This window comes from Lemur catta, chromosome 1 (assembly GCF_020740605.2).
Source record: "Lemur catta isolate mLemCat1 chromosome 1, mLemCat1.pri, whole genome shotgun sequence".
In the NCBI taxonomy this organism is placed as follows: Eukaryota; Metazoa; Chordata; class Mammalia; order Primates; family Lemuridae; genus Lemur; species Lemur catta.
Genome location: NC_059128.1, coordinates 69097882 through 69115991, shown reverse-complemented (window position 1 = coordinate 69115991; position 18110 = coordinate 69097882). Strand labels below are relative to the sequence as shown.

The 18110-nt window shown below is 45.7% G+C and overlaps 2 protein-coding genes across 2 annotated transcripts in view; one reads left to right on the top strand and one right to left on the bottom strand.

Moving 5' to 3' along the window:
• Positions 1–9104, top strand: part of RYR3 (ryanodine receptor 3) — a 338847-nt gene extending 329743 nt beyond the window's left edge. The window contains exons 99-104 of the mRNA XM_045543649.1: positions 1435–1569; positions 2927–3083; positions 3979–4043; positions 4448–4548; positions 7108–7159; positions 8127–9104. Coding sequence (XP_045399605.1) covers positions 1435–1569; positions 2927–3083; positions 3979–4043; positions 4448–4548; positions 7108–7159; positions 8127–8222 — 606 coding nt within the window. The 3' untranslated portion in view covers positions 8223–9104. The remainder of the gene's footprint in view (positions 1–1434; positions 1570–2926; positions 3084–3978; positions 4044–4447; positions 4549–7107; positions 7160–8126) is intronic.
• AVEN (apoptosis and caspase activation inhibitor) overlaps positions 7161–18110 on the bottom strand; it is a 149682-nt gene continuing 138732 nt past the window's right edge. The window contains exons 4-6 of the mRNA XM_045527692.1: positions 13205–13300; positions 10453–10783; positions 7161–9683 (exon numbers count right to left, since the gene is read on the bottom strand). Of these exons, the coding sequence (XP_045383648.1) occupies positions 9568–9683; positions 10453–10783; positions 13205–13300 (543 nt within the window). The 3' untranslated portion in view covers positions 7161–9567. The remainder of the gene's footprint in view (positions 9684–10452; positions 10784–13204; positions 13301–18110) is intronic.

Below are 18110 nucleotides of genomic sequence, written 5' to 3'. Positions count from 1 at the left end.
CGGCTCCCAGTCTTTGGGTAGCTCTTTGAAGGCAAAGATGTTATCTTGTTGATCTTCCTATCTCCAGCTCAGTACTTTGTCCCTGGTAGAGGCCAGATGTGCAGGTCCCACGTATTCCTTATTTATGGCTGACCCCTTTTCTCCTAAGCCTGGAAGTAGGTATGCCCTGTGACCCCACAAAGGGCTTGGGCAGATTTCTTGTTAATAAAAAAGTTACTTGGGGCCAGGCGCGGTGGCTCACACCTGTAATCCTAGCTCTCTGGGAGGCTGAGGCAGGAGGATCGCTTGAGTTCAGGAGTTCGAGACCATCCTGAGCAAGAGCACGACCCCATCTCTACTAAAAATAGAAAGAAATTATCTGGACAACTAAAAATATATATAGAAAAAAAATTAGCCGGGCATGGTGGCGCATGCCCATAGTCCCAGCTACTCGGGAGGCTGAGGCAGAAGGATTGCTTAATCCCAGGAGCTTGAGGTTGCTGTGAACTAGGCTGATGCCACGGCACTCACTCTAGCCCGGGCAACAGAGCGAGACTCTGTCTCAAAAAAAAAAAAAAAGGTATTTGGCTCAACCATCATAATTCTTCTAGTAACTTGAAACTTGCCACAATCATCCAGTTCATGGTCATTTATGAAATAGCGTAATGTAGGGACACCCATCAGTCCGAAGAACCTTTGGTTTTTTGTAGAAGCAGCATTAGCGCAGAAACTGCATTATGAAGCCTTAGAGGCATATCCCTCCTCAGAGCACCTTCACTGTTCAATACTTAAGTACCTTTGTATTTTACATATGCCCAATCCAATATCCTTTGCATTAGTCTGCATGCGCTGCCACAACAAAACACTGCAGACTCAGGGCTTAGACAACAGAGGTTTATTTTCTCACGGTCCTGGAGGCTGGAAGTCAGGTACCAAGGTGCTGGCAGGGCTGGTTTCCTCTGAGGCCTGTCTCCTTGGCTTGCAATTGACTGTGCTCTTAGTGCGTCTTCACATGGTCGTCCCTCTGTGTGTGCGTGGGTCTGGGGTCGCTCCCTGTCTTTGTCCTAATCTCCTTTTCTTATAAGGACACCAGTGAGATTGGATTCAGGCCCATCCTCAGCCTCATTTTAACTTAATCAGCTCATTAAAGGCCTGTCTCCAAAGGCGTCCCATTCTGAGGCACTGGAGGTTAGGGCTTCCGTGCCTGAATTTGAGGGGACACAATTCAGCCCGTGACACCCCCTCATTACTCTTTTCTCCCAAGAAGCCCATTTCTCCGTCTCTGTGGTCCTGTCTTCCTCTGCCTGCAGCAGGACAGCCTGTGCCGCCAGCCCCCGCCCGCCCCTCTCTCCTTGCGGGGCCTCCCGCTCCTCCTCGTTTTCTTTGCGTCTCCCATGGGCCCTTCAGAGGTAGAGAAGATCCCACCTCCTTGTCCTTCTCTGTCCTCGTTCCCAGTTGGTTCTAACCGTCGGTCTCCTCGCTGTGGTGGTTTATCTCTACACGGTGGTGGCCTTCAACTTCTTCCGCAAGTTCTACAACAAGAGTGAAGACGACGACGAGCCGGATATGAAGTGTGACGACATGATGACGGTGAGAGCCCGCCTGGTCCCCCGCCTGGCAGGAAGGGCTGTGTGGGGCGGTCTGGGGGACTGAGCGAGAGCTGTAGGGTCGTAGAGCACAGTAGGGATTAGAGTGGAATGCAGATGTCTCATTCGAGAGGGAGAAACATCCTGGGGACACAGAAGTAGGTTTCGTCACCACGCGTCTACGCCTAGCGGAAAGAGAAGCACCCTGCAGAGTGGGGCGTCATTCATGGAAACTTGTCTGGGGTAAAGATGGGACATTGTTGTGAATGGACCTGTATCTAAATTTCATGGGAGTCAAACTTTGTCACCTCTGAGAACTGGGAGCCAAGTCCCATGGACCGGGTTCGGGTACCTGATGTATTTCAGCAACCCAGTGGGGGCTCTTTCGGAACAGCCGCACGGGCTGAAGACTGTGACAGCAGCAGGATCAGGTCGGGGGGCTCCTGTCAGGCCAGACCCTTGTGGAAAAGAAACACAGAGCTCAGGTGAGACAGCACAGCTGCAGTAGCATCTCTAAAGTTTATATTGACCAGATTTCAGAAAAAGAATATGTCTCAGGGACAGATGACAGTGAACTGTCCCAGTCTGTGATCATTTCTTTACGAGACGGGTAACACTTCTTGGGTAAAAACTCTCCTTGTGCTTTCTCGGGCCGAGCACCCTCATGAGACAGCAGCTTGTCACTAGAGCACCTGTGTGACCAGTGCCCATCTCCAGGCTGTCCTCGGCTTTCAATTTACCAGTCGTGGGACAGACTGTCCTCTCCCCATGAGTGTAACCCATCCAGTCAGGTGGAGAGACAGCAAGTGCCCTGCTCAGCGAGCTCCGCAGTGCCCAGACGCCCACAGTGGATCATACGTGCACGGAAGGAGGAGAGAAAAGTCCGTTGTCTAAGATGCTGCGGAAATCCCTGCCCTACCAGGTGTACAGGGGATTTTTGAGAAGAGGGGGCCTTTCCCAGAGCCCCCAGAACAGTCTCAAGGCCAGGCTAACACTTCTTAAATCAAATGAAAGAAAACTAGCACCTGGCATGTGCCATACTGATCAGGGCTTAAAGATCTTTCAACTTACACACACCTTAAATGAACACTGTTGTATGTATCAAATAGATCAAAACTGTTTTTAAAAAAACAGGTCAAAAATGCCTTTAAAAAGCCTAAATGTAACCACAATATTTCCATTTTTGTAGACACCAAACTGACCAGAGGGTGTGGTGAATAGCAGTTAGCAAGAATACTGATACCACTGAAGGATTCAGGCTGCCATGCTCTGATCTGATGGCATGAATGATCTGACCCTCTTGCTAAAAACTAACAAAACTCTGTGACTATACCTGAATTGCCACTATTTTCCTTCTCTAGTGTTACCTTTTCCACATGTACGTGGGTGTGAGAGCAGGAGGCGGCATTGGCGATGAAATTGAAGACCCTGCTGGTGACCCTTATGAAATGTATCGCATCGTCTTTGACATTACCTTTTTCTTCTTTGTCATTGTCATCTTGCTGGCCATCATTCAAGGTAGGGTTGCCAATTACATTACGTCTGAACAGGGTTTAATCTACTTTATGCTTTCTTGCATCTATGACTTGATTGTTTTATTAAGAAGTCTGTGAATTCATTTACTTGTTATTAATCATTTAGCAAGCATTTATTGAGCGTCTCCTATATGTTAGACTTTGGCTATATATAAAGCCAAAGACACAGCCAGGCACTGTTACAAGAACCTTGAGAATCCACCCCAAGGACCCTTTTCCTTCCCTTCTCCTACTCAGAATTATTTCCTCATCTCTTCTGCTTCTGAGATACCGCCCATGGCTAGTGAGGTGGGCAAGGAGCAGAGGAACTATGAGAGTATAACATGTTTTTTCTTCTTGTGTGGGCGGTGGGGAGAAGAAGTATTGATATTTGAGTCCATAGCTTGTCAGGAATTGGAGAAAGAAGACGATGAATTTAGTTTGAGTCATGCTGAGTTAAGGGACCTGTGAGACATGCAGGTGTCGAGGCTAAGAAACAAAGAGACTGAGGAGGAGCCTGTCCTGTGGACACCTGGGGGGCTAGGAAAAGAGGAAGAGCCATCCCATCCCCAAGACTGAAGACAAATGGCTAAACAAAGCAGGAGGGCAGCGAGGGAACAGTGGAGAGGAAAGATTTCAAGGAGGAGCATGGCGTTAACAGCATGGAATAGTTTGGAAGGGTGGAGTTAAGAGAAACAATGAGAAACAGTCAGCCAGGAGGTAGCACTTGTAAACACAAGCATTTTTTTTTCTTAATTTTGCTTTAATTGAATAGTTCAGCTTGATAATTCACTTTTTTGACAAAACAAAGTGGTCTCTGCCACTCCCTCTATCATTCCTCTACCTCTAACCACTATACCGATTATTTAAGTGTTTTGACTTTGTATTTAAAACTCCAGGTCTTATTATTGATGCTTTCGGAGAGCTAAGAGACCAGCAGGAACAAGTGCGAGAAGACATGGAGGTAACATTCTTCTTACTACTGATTCCAATTCTATTTTATAGCCCTACAGCAAATGGATGTTTTAAACAACAGGTTCTGCTATTACTTAGGGCCAGCCCCAGGCCAAACTCAGAAAACAAATTTGTTCCCTGAGCCTGCGTTCCAGCTCTGGGCATCTCCACCCACACCCTGGGCCCTGGACCTCCCTGCTGCCCCTCTGCTGCCCCTGCCTGGAGGGACAGTAGAGTAGAGTATCCCCAGCTGACGGGAGCTGGTGTGTGGCACGCTGGAGGGAATGACTAACAGCCCAAAGCCATTAGACGTTTTTCATTGTCCCTCCATCCGCTACAGACCACGACCCTTTCCCCTCCTGCCTGTATTGTCATGCCTACTAATGCCTTTTCTGCCTCGGTTATTTTTCTTAGACTAAATGTTTCATCTGTGGGATTGGCAATGACTACTTCGACACGACCCCTCATGGTTTTGAGACACATACATTACAAGAGCACAACTTAGCCAACTACTTGTGAGTATTCTTGGTTAATAGAAGTGATGAGAGTTGTAGGGTAAAAAAAAGTTATGTCATATAGTGAAGTTTCTGCTGAGGTAATTTCTTCCTTTTTCTCTGGAGAAAGTAGAAGCAGTCAGGAAAGAACTCCCAGGAGTCCCCATGAGCCCGCGTCTTGCCTGTGCTCTGTCCCGTGTCTCCACAGCTGTGTCGTGCACTATTCTGCTCCTCGCCAAGGCCAGCCCCGCAACCTGGATTGGACCCCTCCCAGTGCACACCTCCTGCAATTTCTCTTTCTCTGCTGCACTTGTCCTGTCACCATGTAAACATGCTGCTTTTTGTCATCCTAAAGGAAGGAAAGTCTGTGGTCCCATTTGTACTTCCAGCTATTGCCCTACTTCTTTTCACTTTTCAGCAAAACTTGAAAACTGTCCACGCTCACTGTCTCCAGTTTTTCTCTTCCCATTCTCCTGTGAACCCCTCCCTGGCCAGGCCTGCCTTCCCACCATGTCACAAGATTTGGTCTTGTCGAGGGGGCTAGGGACCTGCATGGTGCTGAATTCTGTGGTCAGTGTTCAGGCCTCTCCCATGGATACAGAAGCCCCATGGGAATGGGCTGTGTAGGGGAACGTGTTTTCACACCGCTTTACCCCAGCACCTAAAGCAATGTCTGGCACCCAATAGGCAAGTAATAAACGAATGTTTCATTTTTTGTAAGGTAAAGCATTCACTCAAGAACAAGTAACTCGAGCCTATTAAGTGCCAGAGATGTCCTGTGAAACTTACAACTTACAAAATTATAGTGTATGTTGATTATAGTACCTGACAATTCAGATTCTATAACTAACTAAATCTTCAAGGAAAAAAAAAATGCTAGGCTCTGCTGCCTGGCCTAGCTCTTCCCCCATCTCTCTACATTTTACTGCTTAGAAAGTCCTCATCTTTCTTTAGGATGGAGCAGGCCCAGCCTTTGAGGGATGGTGTTATTGGCAAAGACAAGTCTTTTTGCTAGAAGATGAGTTTAAGACAAAATGACAAGTTTTTAAAAATTAACTTTAGCATGCCCTCCCTTATGTCATGAGTATTTATCGTTGTTAATTCTAATTAGGAGGATTTCCCTCTTAATGGAGGTGAGCACGCATTCCTTAGTAGGGGAATGCAGGTCCTCCATGAGGCGGACGTGTGGCCGTGTGTCAATACCAGTGGGTTATGGACCAGTGGAAGGATGGTACCTGGGTTGCAACCACTTCTGCACCTTCCCATGGCACTCTGTGTTATATGGTCTCTTTTTCTGTCTCTGCCCCCTTCTAGCAGTGAGCTCGAGGGGAAAGAACACAACTTATTCATGTCTGAGCCTCCCACCTAAAATGGTGCTTTGTTAAGTAAATGTGCCGGGAAAGGAATAATGTCCTATGCATGTCAGACATGATGACGATATTGGCCCTGCCTTCTTAATAAAGAAGAAGGGGGAAGGCAACTAACATAGTTATGGAGCCACTGCCGTGGGCCAGGACCTGAAGCGACAGATACAGTATCACCCTCAGAGAACTCGAGATCTGGGGTTCAGCCTCTCCCCGCCCTCAGAAGGGTGTTATTTCTACTTTCTCTTCCTTACCGCCAGCCTCACAATCCTTTTCCTGAAGGGCACGAGATGTTCCTTTGGAAAGCTGTCTCTGAGATCATACAATGTGAGCTGAGAGTTCAGCTGCATCCCCCGGGGATACTTGTGTGTCACAGACAAACTCAAACCTGAGACGCATCGTGGTTAGGGCAAGTGAAACTACACTGGCATTTCCCAGCTATCTACAATAAATACAAAACTATACTTCTGGAAGAACCAGAGCAACTCAGTGAGATGAAATACTTTCTACCTTTCTCATGACAGATACCCTTGAGACAGCCATATAATTTCAATTCTACATTTTTATGAGATGATAAATTGGCCTATTAAAAATTATACGGTAAGAGTTTGGGCTTCCATTTACTGTTTAGATTAGGATTTTCTTAACAGTAAAACAGTGGCCTAAACCCTGCCTTATCTTAGCTCAAAGTTCAGCGATGGTAAAAAGGGCCAGGCACAGTAGCTCACACCTGCAATCCTAGCACTCTGGAAGGCTGAGACGGGAGGATTGCTTGAGCAAGAGCGAGACCCCAGTCTCTACTAAAAATAGAAAAAAATGAGCTGGGCAAAAAAATAGAAAAAAAATTAGCCAGGCATGGTGGTGTGCACCTGTAGTCCCAGCTACTCAGGAGGCTGAGGCAGGAGAATTACTTGAGCCCAGGAGTTTGAGGTTGCTGTGAGCTAGGCTGATGCCACGGCACTCTAGCCCAGGCAACAGAGTGAGACTCTGTTTCAGAAAAAAAAAAGTAAAAAGGCTCTCCTCACAGGCTAATTTTGAGGTTGATGTGTGTCATACTTAAGCCCCACTTACCTGATTCTTTTAGGCAGTATAGACAGCATGATGCCAAACATGATTTTGAGTCCTGATTCTAGTTTACCTGAGTAAATGAACTTAGGTTTCTTGACCAAAATATCTAATACTATTTCATTTATTTTACCTTTTTTCCTTGTTCCAGGTTTTTTCTGATGTATTTGATTAATAAGGATGAAACTGAGCACACGGGTCAGGTGAGAAATAAAATACCTTTAATTAAGAATCACACACCTGTGTTAGATCTCCCTTTCCCAAGTCTTGAGACTTAGCAGAGCACAGGCTATCTGAAATAGACAATCCCACTAGTCTCTCGCATGCATTTTTCCATCGCTGCTCTGAGCCTTCATAAGCAGCCAGACTTCTATGGTGACCTTGGTCTATTCTAAAAGTCCCCATGGTCGTCCCCCCCTAAGCCACACTGACATTTCCTAAACCCTCACGGTTACTGCTTCAGACTAGAATAGCTGGAGGGGGGGAGAACATTACAGAGAAAAGATAATGAGAAAGGAGTGGGTGGCCGCAACAAAGAGCAGGAGAATGGGAGTAAAGCGGAATGAGAGACAACCCAAGAGAGATAACGACCTTGAGTGTGGGTGATGACGGGAAGGTGGAGGTGTGGGTGTGGGAGGATGTGTCAAGAGAGTCTGTGACTAAGTGTGAGAAAGACATGTAAAGGTAGGGAACAAGAGAGGGAAACGTGGGTTATCAGATATTCAAACATTATTGGATTTGTAGGAAAACTTTACAGCTCAAACACTCAAAGGGAGAGGCAGTTGGTTTCCAGATCTGGCTTTAGTTCTCCAGGCATCTGCCTGAGCTAGCACTAAATGTTCCCTCCTTGTGCTTTCTTCTGCCTTCCACCAATTACAAGTGACATGCAGTCAGCCTATTGCTAACTCTTTAAGTATTTTTAGTGGCAAACATGGAGTTGTTTCCAGGTTTGTTCTGTGGGGGGCAGGGGACTTGTTCTCCTCCCAGCCCGCACTGTCAGGGAGACACGGCTGCTTGCTTCCAGAGCAGCTGGGCTGGGAGTGGAGCAAGAAATAAGGTGCTGGTTTGGCCCCATCAGTCTTCCTCAATGGAGCCAGAGAGAGCAAAAGCAAACTGGGTCTTAGCTTACTGTGGTTTAAAAATAAGTACCCTTTGTTCACATTATTTCAGGAATCTTACGTCTGGAAGATGTACCAAGAAAGGTGTTGGGATTTCTTCCCGGCCGGCGACTGCTTTCGTAAACAATATGAAGATCAGCTTGGCTAAATTGGAAAGAAAGAAGCGCCACAATTCTGGACAGTCAACTTCAGTGAACTAAAACCCTTTTACGGTTCTGCGACATATTTGAAATGTGACGTTGTCTACATGCCTCCCTTACAAGAAAGTGTGCTGTTTTGAAATCGATTTGGGTCTTGGTGCCTAATGGACATACACTGTGGGAAATAACCTGTCAAAATGTTTAAAAAGGTAAAAGATGGCAAAGAATGGAGGAAACCCTCCTTGAATGCCTTCGAGTTTTTCAGTTCTAATTAACTAGTTTGTTGAGAGGCTGGCATTGAGGCATGGCCTAGAGAAGTCTGAAGCCTTGAATGCATAATAGCTGAAATGTTGAACATTTGGATGTTATAGGACACTATCCAACTAGTGACTCATGGTCTGAACTACAAAAAAATCATTTCCACTGCAGTCTAATTTTTCCCATGGTATTTGCTAGTGACTGTATCCAGAATCAGCTTGAAAAGCTTTTAAGCAGTCAAAGAAATAGGAAGAAAAAAAAAAACCCAACACTTTGTCGACACTGAACTATCGATTAAGTGCCTTAAAAAAAATCTCTTTAGATATAGCTATGCAAGTTTTTTATGTTTGTGTTCCAGAAGGACAGTTCCCTTAATTAGTTGTGTTGATCCTCTGTCTTACTTTATGAAACTGCACTTGAAGGTTATTCATACTATTATTATTATTTTTTTTTTTTTAGTAACAGCTTGTCAACTGCTGTTATTAGAAGTACTGTACTGAGAATTCAGAAAAAAATCTCAATCTTTTGCCAAAACTGAGTAATGCTTTATGGTCTCTTGTAAGTAGTGGAGCTGCTGTGTGTAGGTGAATCTCCTCAAATAAAATGAAGTGCCCACTGCAATAAAGTCATACACGCCAGTCCGTGGTTTGACCTCTTGCAATGTACCACGCTGTGACTGCTGGGGGAAGGGGCGTAAGACCCCCGGCTCTGCACGAGAAAGAGAAAATCCACAGACCAGTGTTTGTTTATTTTGGCCAAATACATGCCTCAGCTGCATCTATTCTCTGCAGCAGCAGTGCCTGCTATGCTGTAAACATTGCCCGGAAGGAAGTTAGAAACAAGAGCCATCCATCCCCTGCCCTTAAGGACATCTATTAGACTACTAAGCCAGAAAAACAAATGCAACAAGCCTCTCCAATGTCTTATTTCAGATGTTGTCAAGCACAGAGGTAGGCATTTACTGCTGCAAGCGTAATGGAACACACACTGGCTTAGGGCGTGCTTGCAAACTAGCTGCTCCCGAAGGAAAGCCTATGCCCACCCTTACTCAGAAGGCAACCAAAATTTGCTTCAGGCACTTTTTTTTTTTTTTCCTCAAGAAATCATGCTGTCCAACCAGTCTTCCAGCTCTTCCTCGGTAACAGTTTTTGATGTACTTGGTTGCTCAGGTTCCACGTTCTTTTCTTCAGTCACAGATGGTTTTGCAGGAACTGGGGAAATAAAAGCAATGTTAACAACCTTGTGTTAGTCCCAAAATTGAGGCTTAAAGCTTCCCTGGGGTTTGTTCCAGGATATAATTCAGTTCTAATTATTACTTTCCTTACAACAAGGGGAAACATCATCATTGTTACTCCCTAAAATGATACAGTAAAATATCTAAACAAATTAATAAATGGAAAGTAGAGATTTGCTCTGTTTATGCTGAAGTTGAATTTCACAGTTCACTTGTTTTGTTTTGTTTTTCAAGACTAACAGCTCAGTTTTCTTTTCCCTGTTGTAGCCATCCTGGAAAATCATTAAAGGCTCCTGCATGCCGTACTCGCCTCGGGCCTCACCACATCATAGGGGCCAGCAGCTCACAGAGCATGCACAAATTAGAAAGTGTTCTTCCTTTTTAGGAAAAAAAGAAAGAGGTATGAAAGTTGGCCTGTTCAGTCGATTAAAAGGTCTGCCACTGAAAAGCTGAGAGCTACAGGTATCCTAATGCCTTTTGATAGCAGAAGTTCAATTTGCAGCCCCAGGTTTACATGCAACCAGGCAGGCAGTGGCTCTGGACACTGGGTATATAGAGTGAGAGGGATGTTGTCAGAAAGGTCAGCTCAGGGGGAAGCAGAGCTGTGAGCACAGAAATAGACGTCCGTGGACAACACCGATCGATGGCAGACCCCGCCAGGGCTGTGTACGGAGGTGATGGGGGTGGGCTGCTCTCAGAAACACCAGCATCAAGATGCTGGATGGGGAATAAAATGAAAGCCATACCTGTTTCCTCTTGGGCCACCTCCCCATCCTTCTCAGATTTCGGGTCCTGAGAGGCCTGATCCAGTGAGATGTTATCCTCCTCTTTTACGGGCACATCTAAATTCAGCAACAGATCTAGTTCTTCTTCCAGGTGGTCGGCTGCTGACTGCACCGGGGAAGCAGGTTTCTGAGAACCCCTTGAAAGACCCAGTCTCAGGCTGTCTTTGCCCAGGGACTCGGGGCCGCCGGCAGACTTCAGCTCCGAGATGGGCCCCTTCAGCTGCATCCCTAGTCCCTTGCCATCATCACTTCTCTTTGCTTTCACTTGAGGAAGCTCCAAAGGAACTGTGGCCTGAAGGAGAAGTTAAAGATGTGAATCTTGGCATATTAGTTAAGTACAAACAAAACATAGGAGGCTAAGAAAGCAGACAAACTTTGTGGGGTAGGAAACTGAATTCAGACAGTTCATTCACAAAGTATCTCTGGTCCAGCCCCCGAACCACAGCCCCTCTGGATTCATCTGGGGTAAACGGGGGGCCCTCACTGAAACATGACAGCTCTGCACCTCCTGCTCTCCCCACCTCGGCCCTAAGCTCACTAGCTTGGAGTTGGAATTAAAAGGTCCACGTCTTCCAAGCACCGGGCTGCAAACTGACAGTACCATGGGCCTTTTTGAATTTTCACTTAAATCTGTAATGAGACATGAATATCCGCAGTATTCTGAGCCTTGATATGGATGCTGATTCCATGCTTATAAATACTTATGTGTGCACGTTCTTGTATCTGTGTTGCATTTTAATAAAAGTTTGAAAACTCCCCAGGTGACTGTAACGTAAGGTTACAATCTAAGGCTGAGAATCACTGCTATCAGGGGAAGGCTCCCTGGACCAGCACAGCCTCACAGTGGGCAGACTGAGAATGAGATGCAACCTCTGCCGGGGGTCCTGACCCCCCAGTCTTACATACATAAGCACCCTGAACAGACAGTTAAGACAGTATGGCTTTATACATAAATTGGAATAAACATCCAGCATTGTCAGCTATGCAGGGCAAAGCGGGGATGTGGTCCTCTAGAGTCATTTCACTGGTCTGCAGTGAGTGTCTGGCATTGTCAACTTCCCAGGTGATTCTAGTGTGCAAACAAGCTTGAGAATAACTGCCATACAGCATGGTAGATTTTTAAAAATGATTTAGCCAGGTTTTCAAAGCTACTGTAATTATTTTATACCTTTACTCTAATGCCTGCCACTGACATAACATCCTTCACGTTCAAATGCTCACACGCCACTTCCTCTCTCTCCTGAGTCCTGGAGCCTTTACCTCAGCATTCCTCATTGTGTGGCTCAAACCAAGCACTTCGGAACTTTGGACGACACCCAGCAGGAGAAGCCAGCAGCACGCTCCCAAACACCACGAAACATGTCTAAAGAACCACCTGGGTGATCCCCCCATCAGAGGCAAATGCAATCCTTTCTAGTTTTTTCCCTCGTCCCTACTTGTTCTCTAACCCTGAACTCTGTCTGCTGCCCCGAATCTTAGGCTCATAAATGCAATGGAAACAGCAACTGGGTGGGTAACCAATTCATCGCTGTGCTCAAGCTTAGCATCACATTCTGCCACAGAAGGAAGCTTATTTTAGTTCCTAGGGTCTTTTTTTTTGTTAACTCAATTGAGCCACAATTAAACTCTGAAGTTCTTTGTGGTATAGTCCTTGAGTCTCCTCCTCTCTTAGTTCATCAATTGCCACACCTCATCCTGCTAACTCCCAAATTTTTATTTTTAGCCTTAACTCTGAGCTACAGATTTTTACATCCAATTGATGGATAGTTCCACTGGGATAGCTCAGAGGTACAAACTCATCATGTTCAAGCCTTACCCTTCCTGATACTCTCCTACCACTGAGTTGCACAAGCTGGAAAACCTTGAATTCTTCCTTGACTGCTCTCTCTCCATGTTCAATATATTACCAAATCCTGCTAATTTTACCTTTGAAATACTTCTCAGTAAAGTCCACTTCTCTGCCATCTCCACCGTCACTACCCTAGTCCTGGCTACAGTGCTACTCACCTGGACCCTGTGCTAGTCTCCTAACGTTCCTCCCCTCATCTGTTCTGCATGTGTGTGCACAGACTTGCCCACAAACACGCACACTCCAATCCCGCAGTCTGCTCTCCATCATCATCATTTCGTTAATGCGGATCTGACTGGGCCCCTCTCCTTAAAATTCCAGTTCAAATGTTCTTCTACTTTAGACCTCAGCTTACCTGTCACTTCCTCAGGAAAGTTGTTCCTAATGACGCCACAGAAGACCCTGATCTACTCTCATGACACACTGTACTTCACTGCAATGGACTTATGGCCGTTTGTCCATGTTTGTGTGACTGTGTGATGGATTTGATTAATGTCCATCTTTCCCAGTGGAGTAACCTCCAGGAAGGCAGGAACCATGTCTGTCTACTTACCACGGTGTTCCTAGTGCCTAACACAGTCTGGCATGTGAATATTTTGAGTAAAATAACAGCCAGACTTTATAGTTCTACATTTCATTCAATTCCATTACATTTGATCCTTTAAAATCTTTCAAATATAAAATTGAAAAGAATAACTTAAAAAATTATTGCATTGTCCTTTAAACTTTACAAAAGGCTGCCTTGATATAAAACCTTCAGCTTTATGAAAAGCCGAGTCTGAGACCTCCTGCAGAGGGAGGTTCCCCCCTTTTTCTTCTCCTGCCCTAATCCACACCAGCTTGAAGAAGCCTTGGGGTTTTTACCTGAACCAACTCCGCAGCAACGTTGAGTCGCAGTGACAGAGGCAGCTCTTGAAGGGCTCGAACCAATGACTCACTATCCACGTAAAGTGCTGAATTCTATATATATATTTTAAAAAAAGGAAATAAAATATCAGGTGATGATTAAGTATGACCTTTTGGAAATAAAACAGCAGAAGATGAAAGAAAGTAACTGCAAATACATCATCCCCTCGAGTTGCTTTGGGCTGGGAGTCAGTCAGATCGTAAATCACACTTGATGTGCTGTAATTTCCATCAGCTCCACATTAAGACCAACAAAACCAGAACGACCTTCTTGAGCCGCGGCTCACACTGTTGGAAAGCAGCGGGGCGGTGAGCACCCGCATGTCAAGGTTGCTCAGTAACCTGCAAACGGGGAGGCTTTTGCAATTACTGGCAAGCAGAAAGAAAAATAAGTACTGAATAAAATCTAAGTGGATATCACCCCTACATGCAGACTGCTGGCCTTAGGGAGAAGAGGGAAGGGCTGTTTAGACAGTGAAATGGGGCTGACAGGTATCTCCAAATACTTCTCTTTGAAGTAGAGGGCAGAGAATAGACGCTTAGCCTCTAGCCAGCTGCACTCTGTGTGAGGCCCACATTAAAGGCTTCCTTTGACTCTTTTCCCATTCACAGAAGCAAAGTCATGTCAATGCACGGACCTCACAAATTGACACTATGTGAGAAAACATTCCAGGTGATCCCACGGTCCCTAACAGCTGCCACTAGGTGTCCTGGCCACTCATGGGAAGCAAAAAACTAACCGGTGGTCGCAATGATGTTACATACAGAGGCGGATACCACTGGCCTCCTAGTCTCCCAAGCACTGTCACAGGCCCAGCAAGGACCACCGTCCTATAATCACTGCCTTCAAGTTGAAGAAAATCCAGTGGTCATCTAGTGTAATCTCTACTTCAATGCAGGACTGTCTCAGGTAGATGGGTTTATAATGACTAGAGTTGCAGACACATTCCTGGTGGGCTCAAGCAGAGCCCTGCTACTAAATCCAGACCCACTCTAACCCCTAAGCCACACAACAGTGGGACATGGGGACTGAAAGGAAGCATCCGGCTTTCCAACTGGCCTTCTGAAGTTGTCCTGAGGTAGCTAGCTCTTAGATCAGCAACCTGGCAGGACCCAATACAACCCTTGCCCTGGAAAAGGGGATTTTATATCAAAAAATATAGTGTATAGTATATTTAAGGAACAGGATGGAGGGGCAGCAAAGCCCTGATAAGAATGTGGGAAATGCAATATGTATTCAAGGCCATTCCTTAGTCCTGAACACAGCACATTAAGTGCTATGATCAAGACCAGCATGGCCAAGTCTTTGTTCTCAAGTTTGGGGAAACCCTCTCAACCCCCTATAAAATGGTGATCCTGAATGTTTCACCCACAGGGAAGTCACCACATTACAAGCAGGAAATCTCACTGTTCCCACCGCCAAGTGTCTGCAAAGTCACACCGTGTAGATCCCATTCCCTCAATCTATAAAAGAGGGAGAACTTGACCTCTGCAATTCCTGGCCACCAGTCCATGTCCTCTCTTAGCTCTCTAGAGAGGGACTGCTGAGATGTGCTGGGATCTAGCTAAAAGTGTTCAAATTTCCTCTGCCCTCTTTTGCATCACGTGCAACACAACCACAAGGAATATTATAAACAAGGAAAAGTTTGTGAGACCAAAGATATAGGGAATGGCTGGCTGTGTTCATGAGCTGTGCTCTGAATGAAGCTCAGCTGTGTCCCCTACTCGACTGTCTTCTTCTCTCACATTCCTGATTCCCTCCCATAATCTAGTGCCCAGCTGACGTTGCACCACCTCCACAATGCCTTTGCAACACTTCAAACCAGTGTTTTCTGTGGTTTCTCCCTGTCTCCTTGCAGGAGTCCTGTGGCCAAGAACCTCCCATTAAATGCCACCGTGTAAGATGACTTTCTTTTTTTGGTCACCAGTTTGTCCCATGAAGAGCCAAAGTGCCCACACTGGGCAGAACTTGGGAATAAGCTGGGCAGCTTTTTAAGACACAGATTCTCAAGCCTCACTCACAGAACTAGACTCTCTGGACAAGTGGCCCTGAGAGTCTACCCCTTCAAAAGCCAGGCCCTCAGGCACCACTGCACATCACCCAGCACTCGGCAGCTGTTCAAGGAAGGTCTACTGAATCAATAAGTCACTGTGTCAACAGAAATTAAAAATGGAATAAAGACAGCTTCAGGCCATCTAAAAACTATCTATCTATTCAACCAAAGAAGTTCTCTTCCCACCCATTCCTTCCTTACATGGTCCCCACACTCTCCCAAAAAAAGGTCTGAAAATCCCACTCACAGATCCAAGAGACCAACGCCCCATGGTAAGGCAGGCTGACGGCTACTGCAGCGCACCCTGACGGCCGCTGTGTCCCCTTCACCCGCCTGCACGCCAGCCACAGAGCAGCGAATGCAAGTCACAGCTGTGGTGCTGGGTCCCTGTCCTGCCAGGGTTCCAACATGTCCCATTATTTCTTTTACTTCTTGTGTCACTGGTCACACTGGGGACACAGGAGGGCATGAGGAACAACATCTATTAATATATACATAAATAACCCCCCCCAATTCTTGCCCTTTTTCTCTCTCAAGTAAGCAAGAAAAAAGAAAATTTATGAGTATTGACAATGAAATTTTTAAAAGAAAAGAAAGAAAATTTAGTGAGGAGTTAAGTGAGACAGGAAATAGTTTTGATGGGGAATTGATAAATTCAGTTTTAGATGTGTCCTACCCATACGTCAAACTCAAAATCAAACAGCTTCTTTCCACTCTTCTTCTATTCCATGAATGGCACCACCACCCACCTGGAGACTCAGCCTGGAACATCTTCCTCGTCCTTGGGTCGCTCATCTGGTCAGTGGCCACAGTCCCCCACTGCAAACCTACCCACCCACAGCCCCTCTTCCACCCTCGCTGCCTGCGCCAAGCCAGGCTCTCACCCTTTCCCGGTCACCCAACGGGAACATCCTCCCAGCTGGTTTCCCTGCCTCCAGCCTCTCAGCCCAGCTGTTCAATCCCTCCCTCCTTCCCAATACTGCTCAGGTCAAATCTAACCATTTCCATGGTCTTGCTAAACAAAACTTTGTTAACAAATAATATTAGTAATGACAGCTCATTCTGAGTGTTTCGTATGTGTCAGGAACTACACTAAAGGGCTTTACTTTTATTATCTAATTTAATTCCACATTACATATTATTATTAGTTCCATTTTTAAAGATGAGAAAACAGAGATGGAAAGAAATTTGCCCGAATCACGGAACTAGGATTCATATTAGGTCTGTGTCTCCCAGGGGTGGGGAACCTGCAGCCTTAGGGAACAGGCCTTCTAGGTCCTTCAGTGCAGCCTTTTGACTGAATCCAAACCTTATGGAACAAATCCTTTTATTAAAAGGGGTGCAGCAGAGAAAGATGAAGCTTTTCTTGCCTCCTCTGGTCCTTAAAAAAGAACAATCTTGAAATGAGAACGCCACATGTTCCCCACCCTTGCACAGAGTTCTTTCTCTGAAAAGAAAGATCAAACTGTAGGTGCTAACTAGCCCCGACCTATCACTGAAGCCTCCTCCCTGGAACTCCTACACTCCGGCCATACCCTTCTCTGAGCACAGCCTGGTTCTTCTGGTCTCATCACTCATGATGTTCCCTCAGACAGGACCTGCCAGAATCACACCTGTCCACCAAGGCCCATTCAAATGATCTGTCCCCATGGTACTGTTCTCAATCATTTCCAGCCCAAAGTAGTTGTCTCCCACAGTATCACACTAGCTCATTTATCACACCACTTATTTTATGTGGCATTCTTTTTCACTTATTACATAAGCATCTCCTGAGGATCTACTATACTAAAGCTCAGCCGTTATGTTCAGGGGCCTAGAGCAATGAACAGGCATTGCTCTCTGTCTTATTCATTCTGAATAAGCTCTAATAAAATGTCCAGTAAATAACAAGTGCTCTCTGTTTTTGATTAATTAAGAAACTTAGAATTATTTAAAACTCTCAAGATATTTATGATATTCTCTGATAGCCAATAAGGTTCAAAAGGAGTTGAAAAAAATTGTTTGGCTTTCACTGTATTCTTCAACCATCTCAGTTTGTCTGTTTTCAACTTGTCCTACAATTCTAAACAGGACCTCAGGCATATGCCCAAACAGACTCAAGCTAAGGCAAAGACAAACTTTTTCTTCTCTTTTCTTTTTTTTGAAGACAGAGTCTTGCTCTGTCACCTAGGCTAGAGTGCAGTGACCGCCATCATAGCTCACTGCAACCTCAAACTCCTGGGCTCCAGTGATTCTCCTGCCTCAGCCTTCTGAGTAGCTGGGACTACAGGCACACAACACCACATCTGGCTAATTTTTCTATTTTTTGAATAGACAGGGGTCTCACTATGTTGCTCAGGCTGGTCTTGAACTCCTGACCTCACGCAATCCTCCCACCTTGGCCTCCCAAAGTGCTAGGATAATAGGTGCAAGCCACCACACCTGGCCAACATATTTTTCCTCAACTTCTTCTATATTATATATAACATAATCTTTGTAAAGTGCCAGGCAGTCATTTTACAAGTGACTCCCCTCCCCATGACCTGTATGAGTCAATGTCCACCCCAAACAACTGAGCATAAAACCAGCTCGGAGATCAAATGAGCCACCCACAGCACGTTTGCTGATCTGGTAGCAGAACAGAGAGGACAGCGCCTCACCCCTGGGCTTCTGGCCCGCTGTTTCAGGCACCTCTCTGACGCGGTGGGCAGACTGTCTAATCATTTCATCGGAAGCTATGCTCCAGCCCTGCAGCTGGGGAGCATGTGACAAGCCACCATTAATTCTCTGTATATTTTAAAAAGAGGAGAATATCTGTCATCTCTTATATG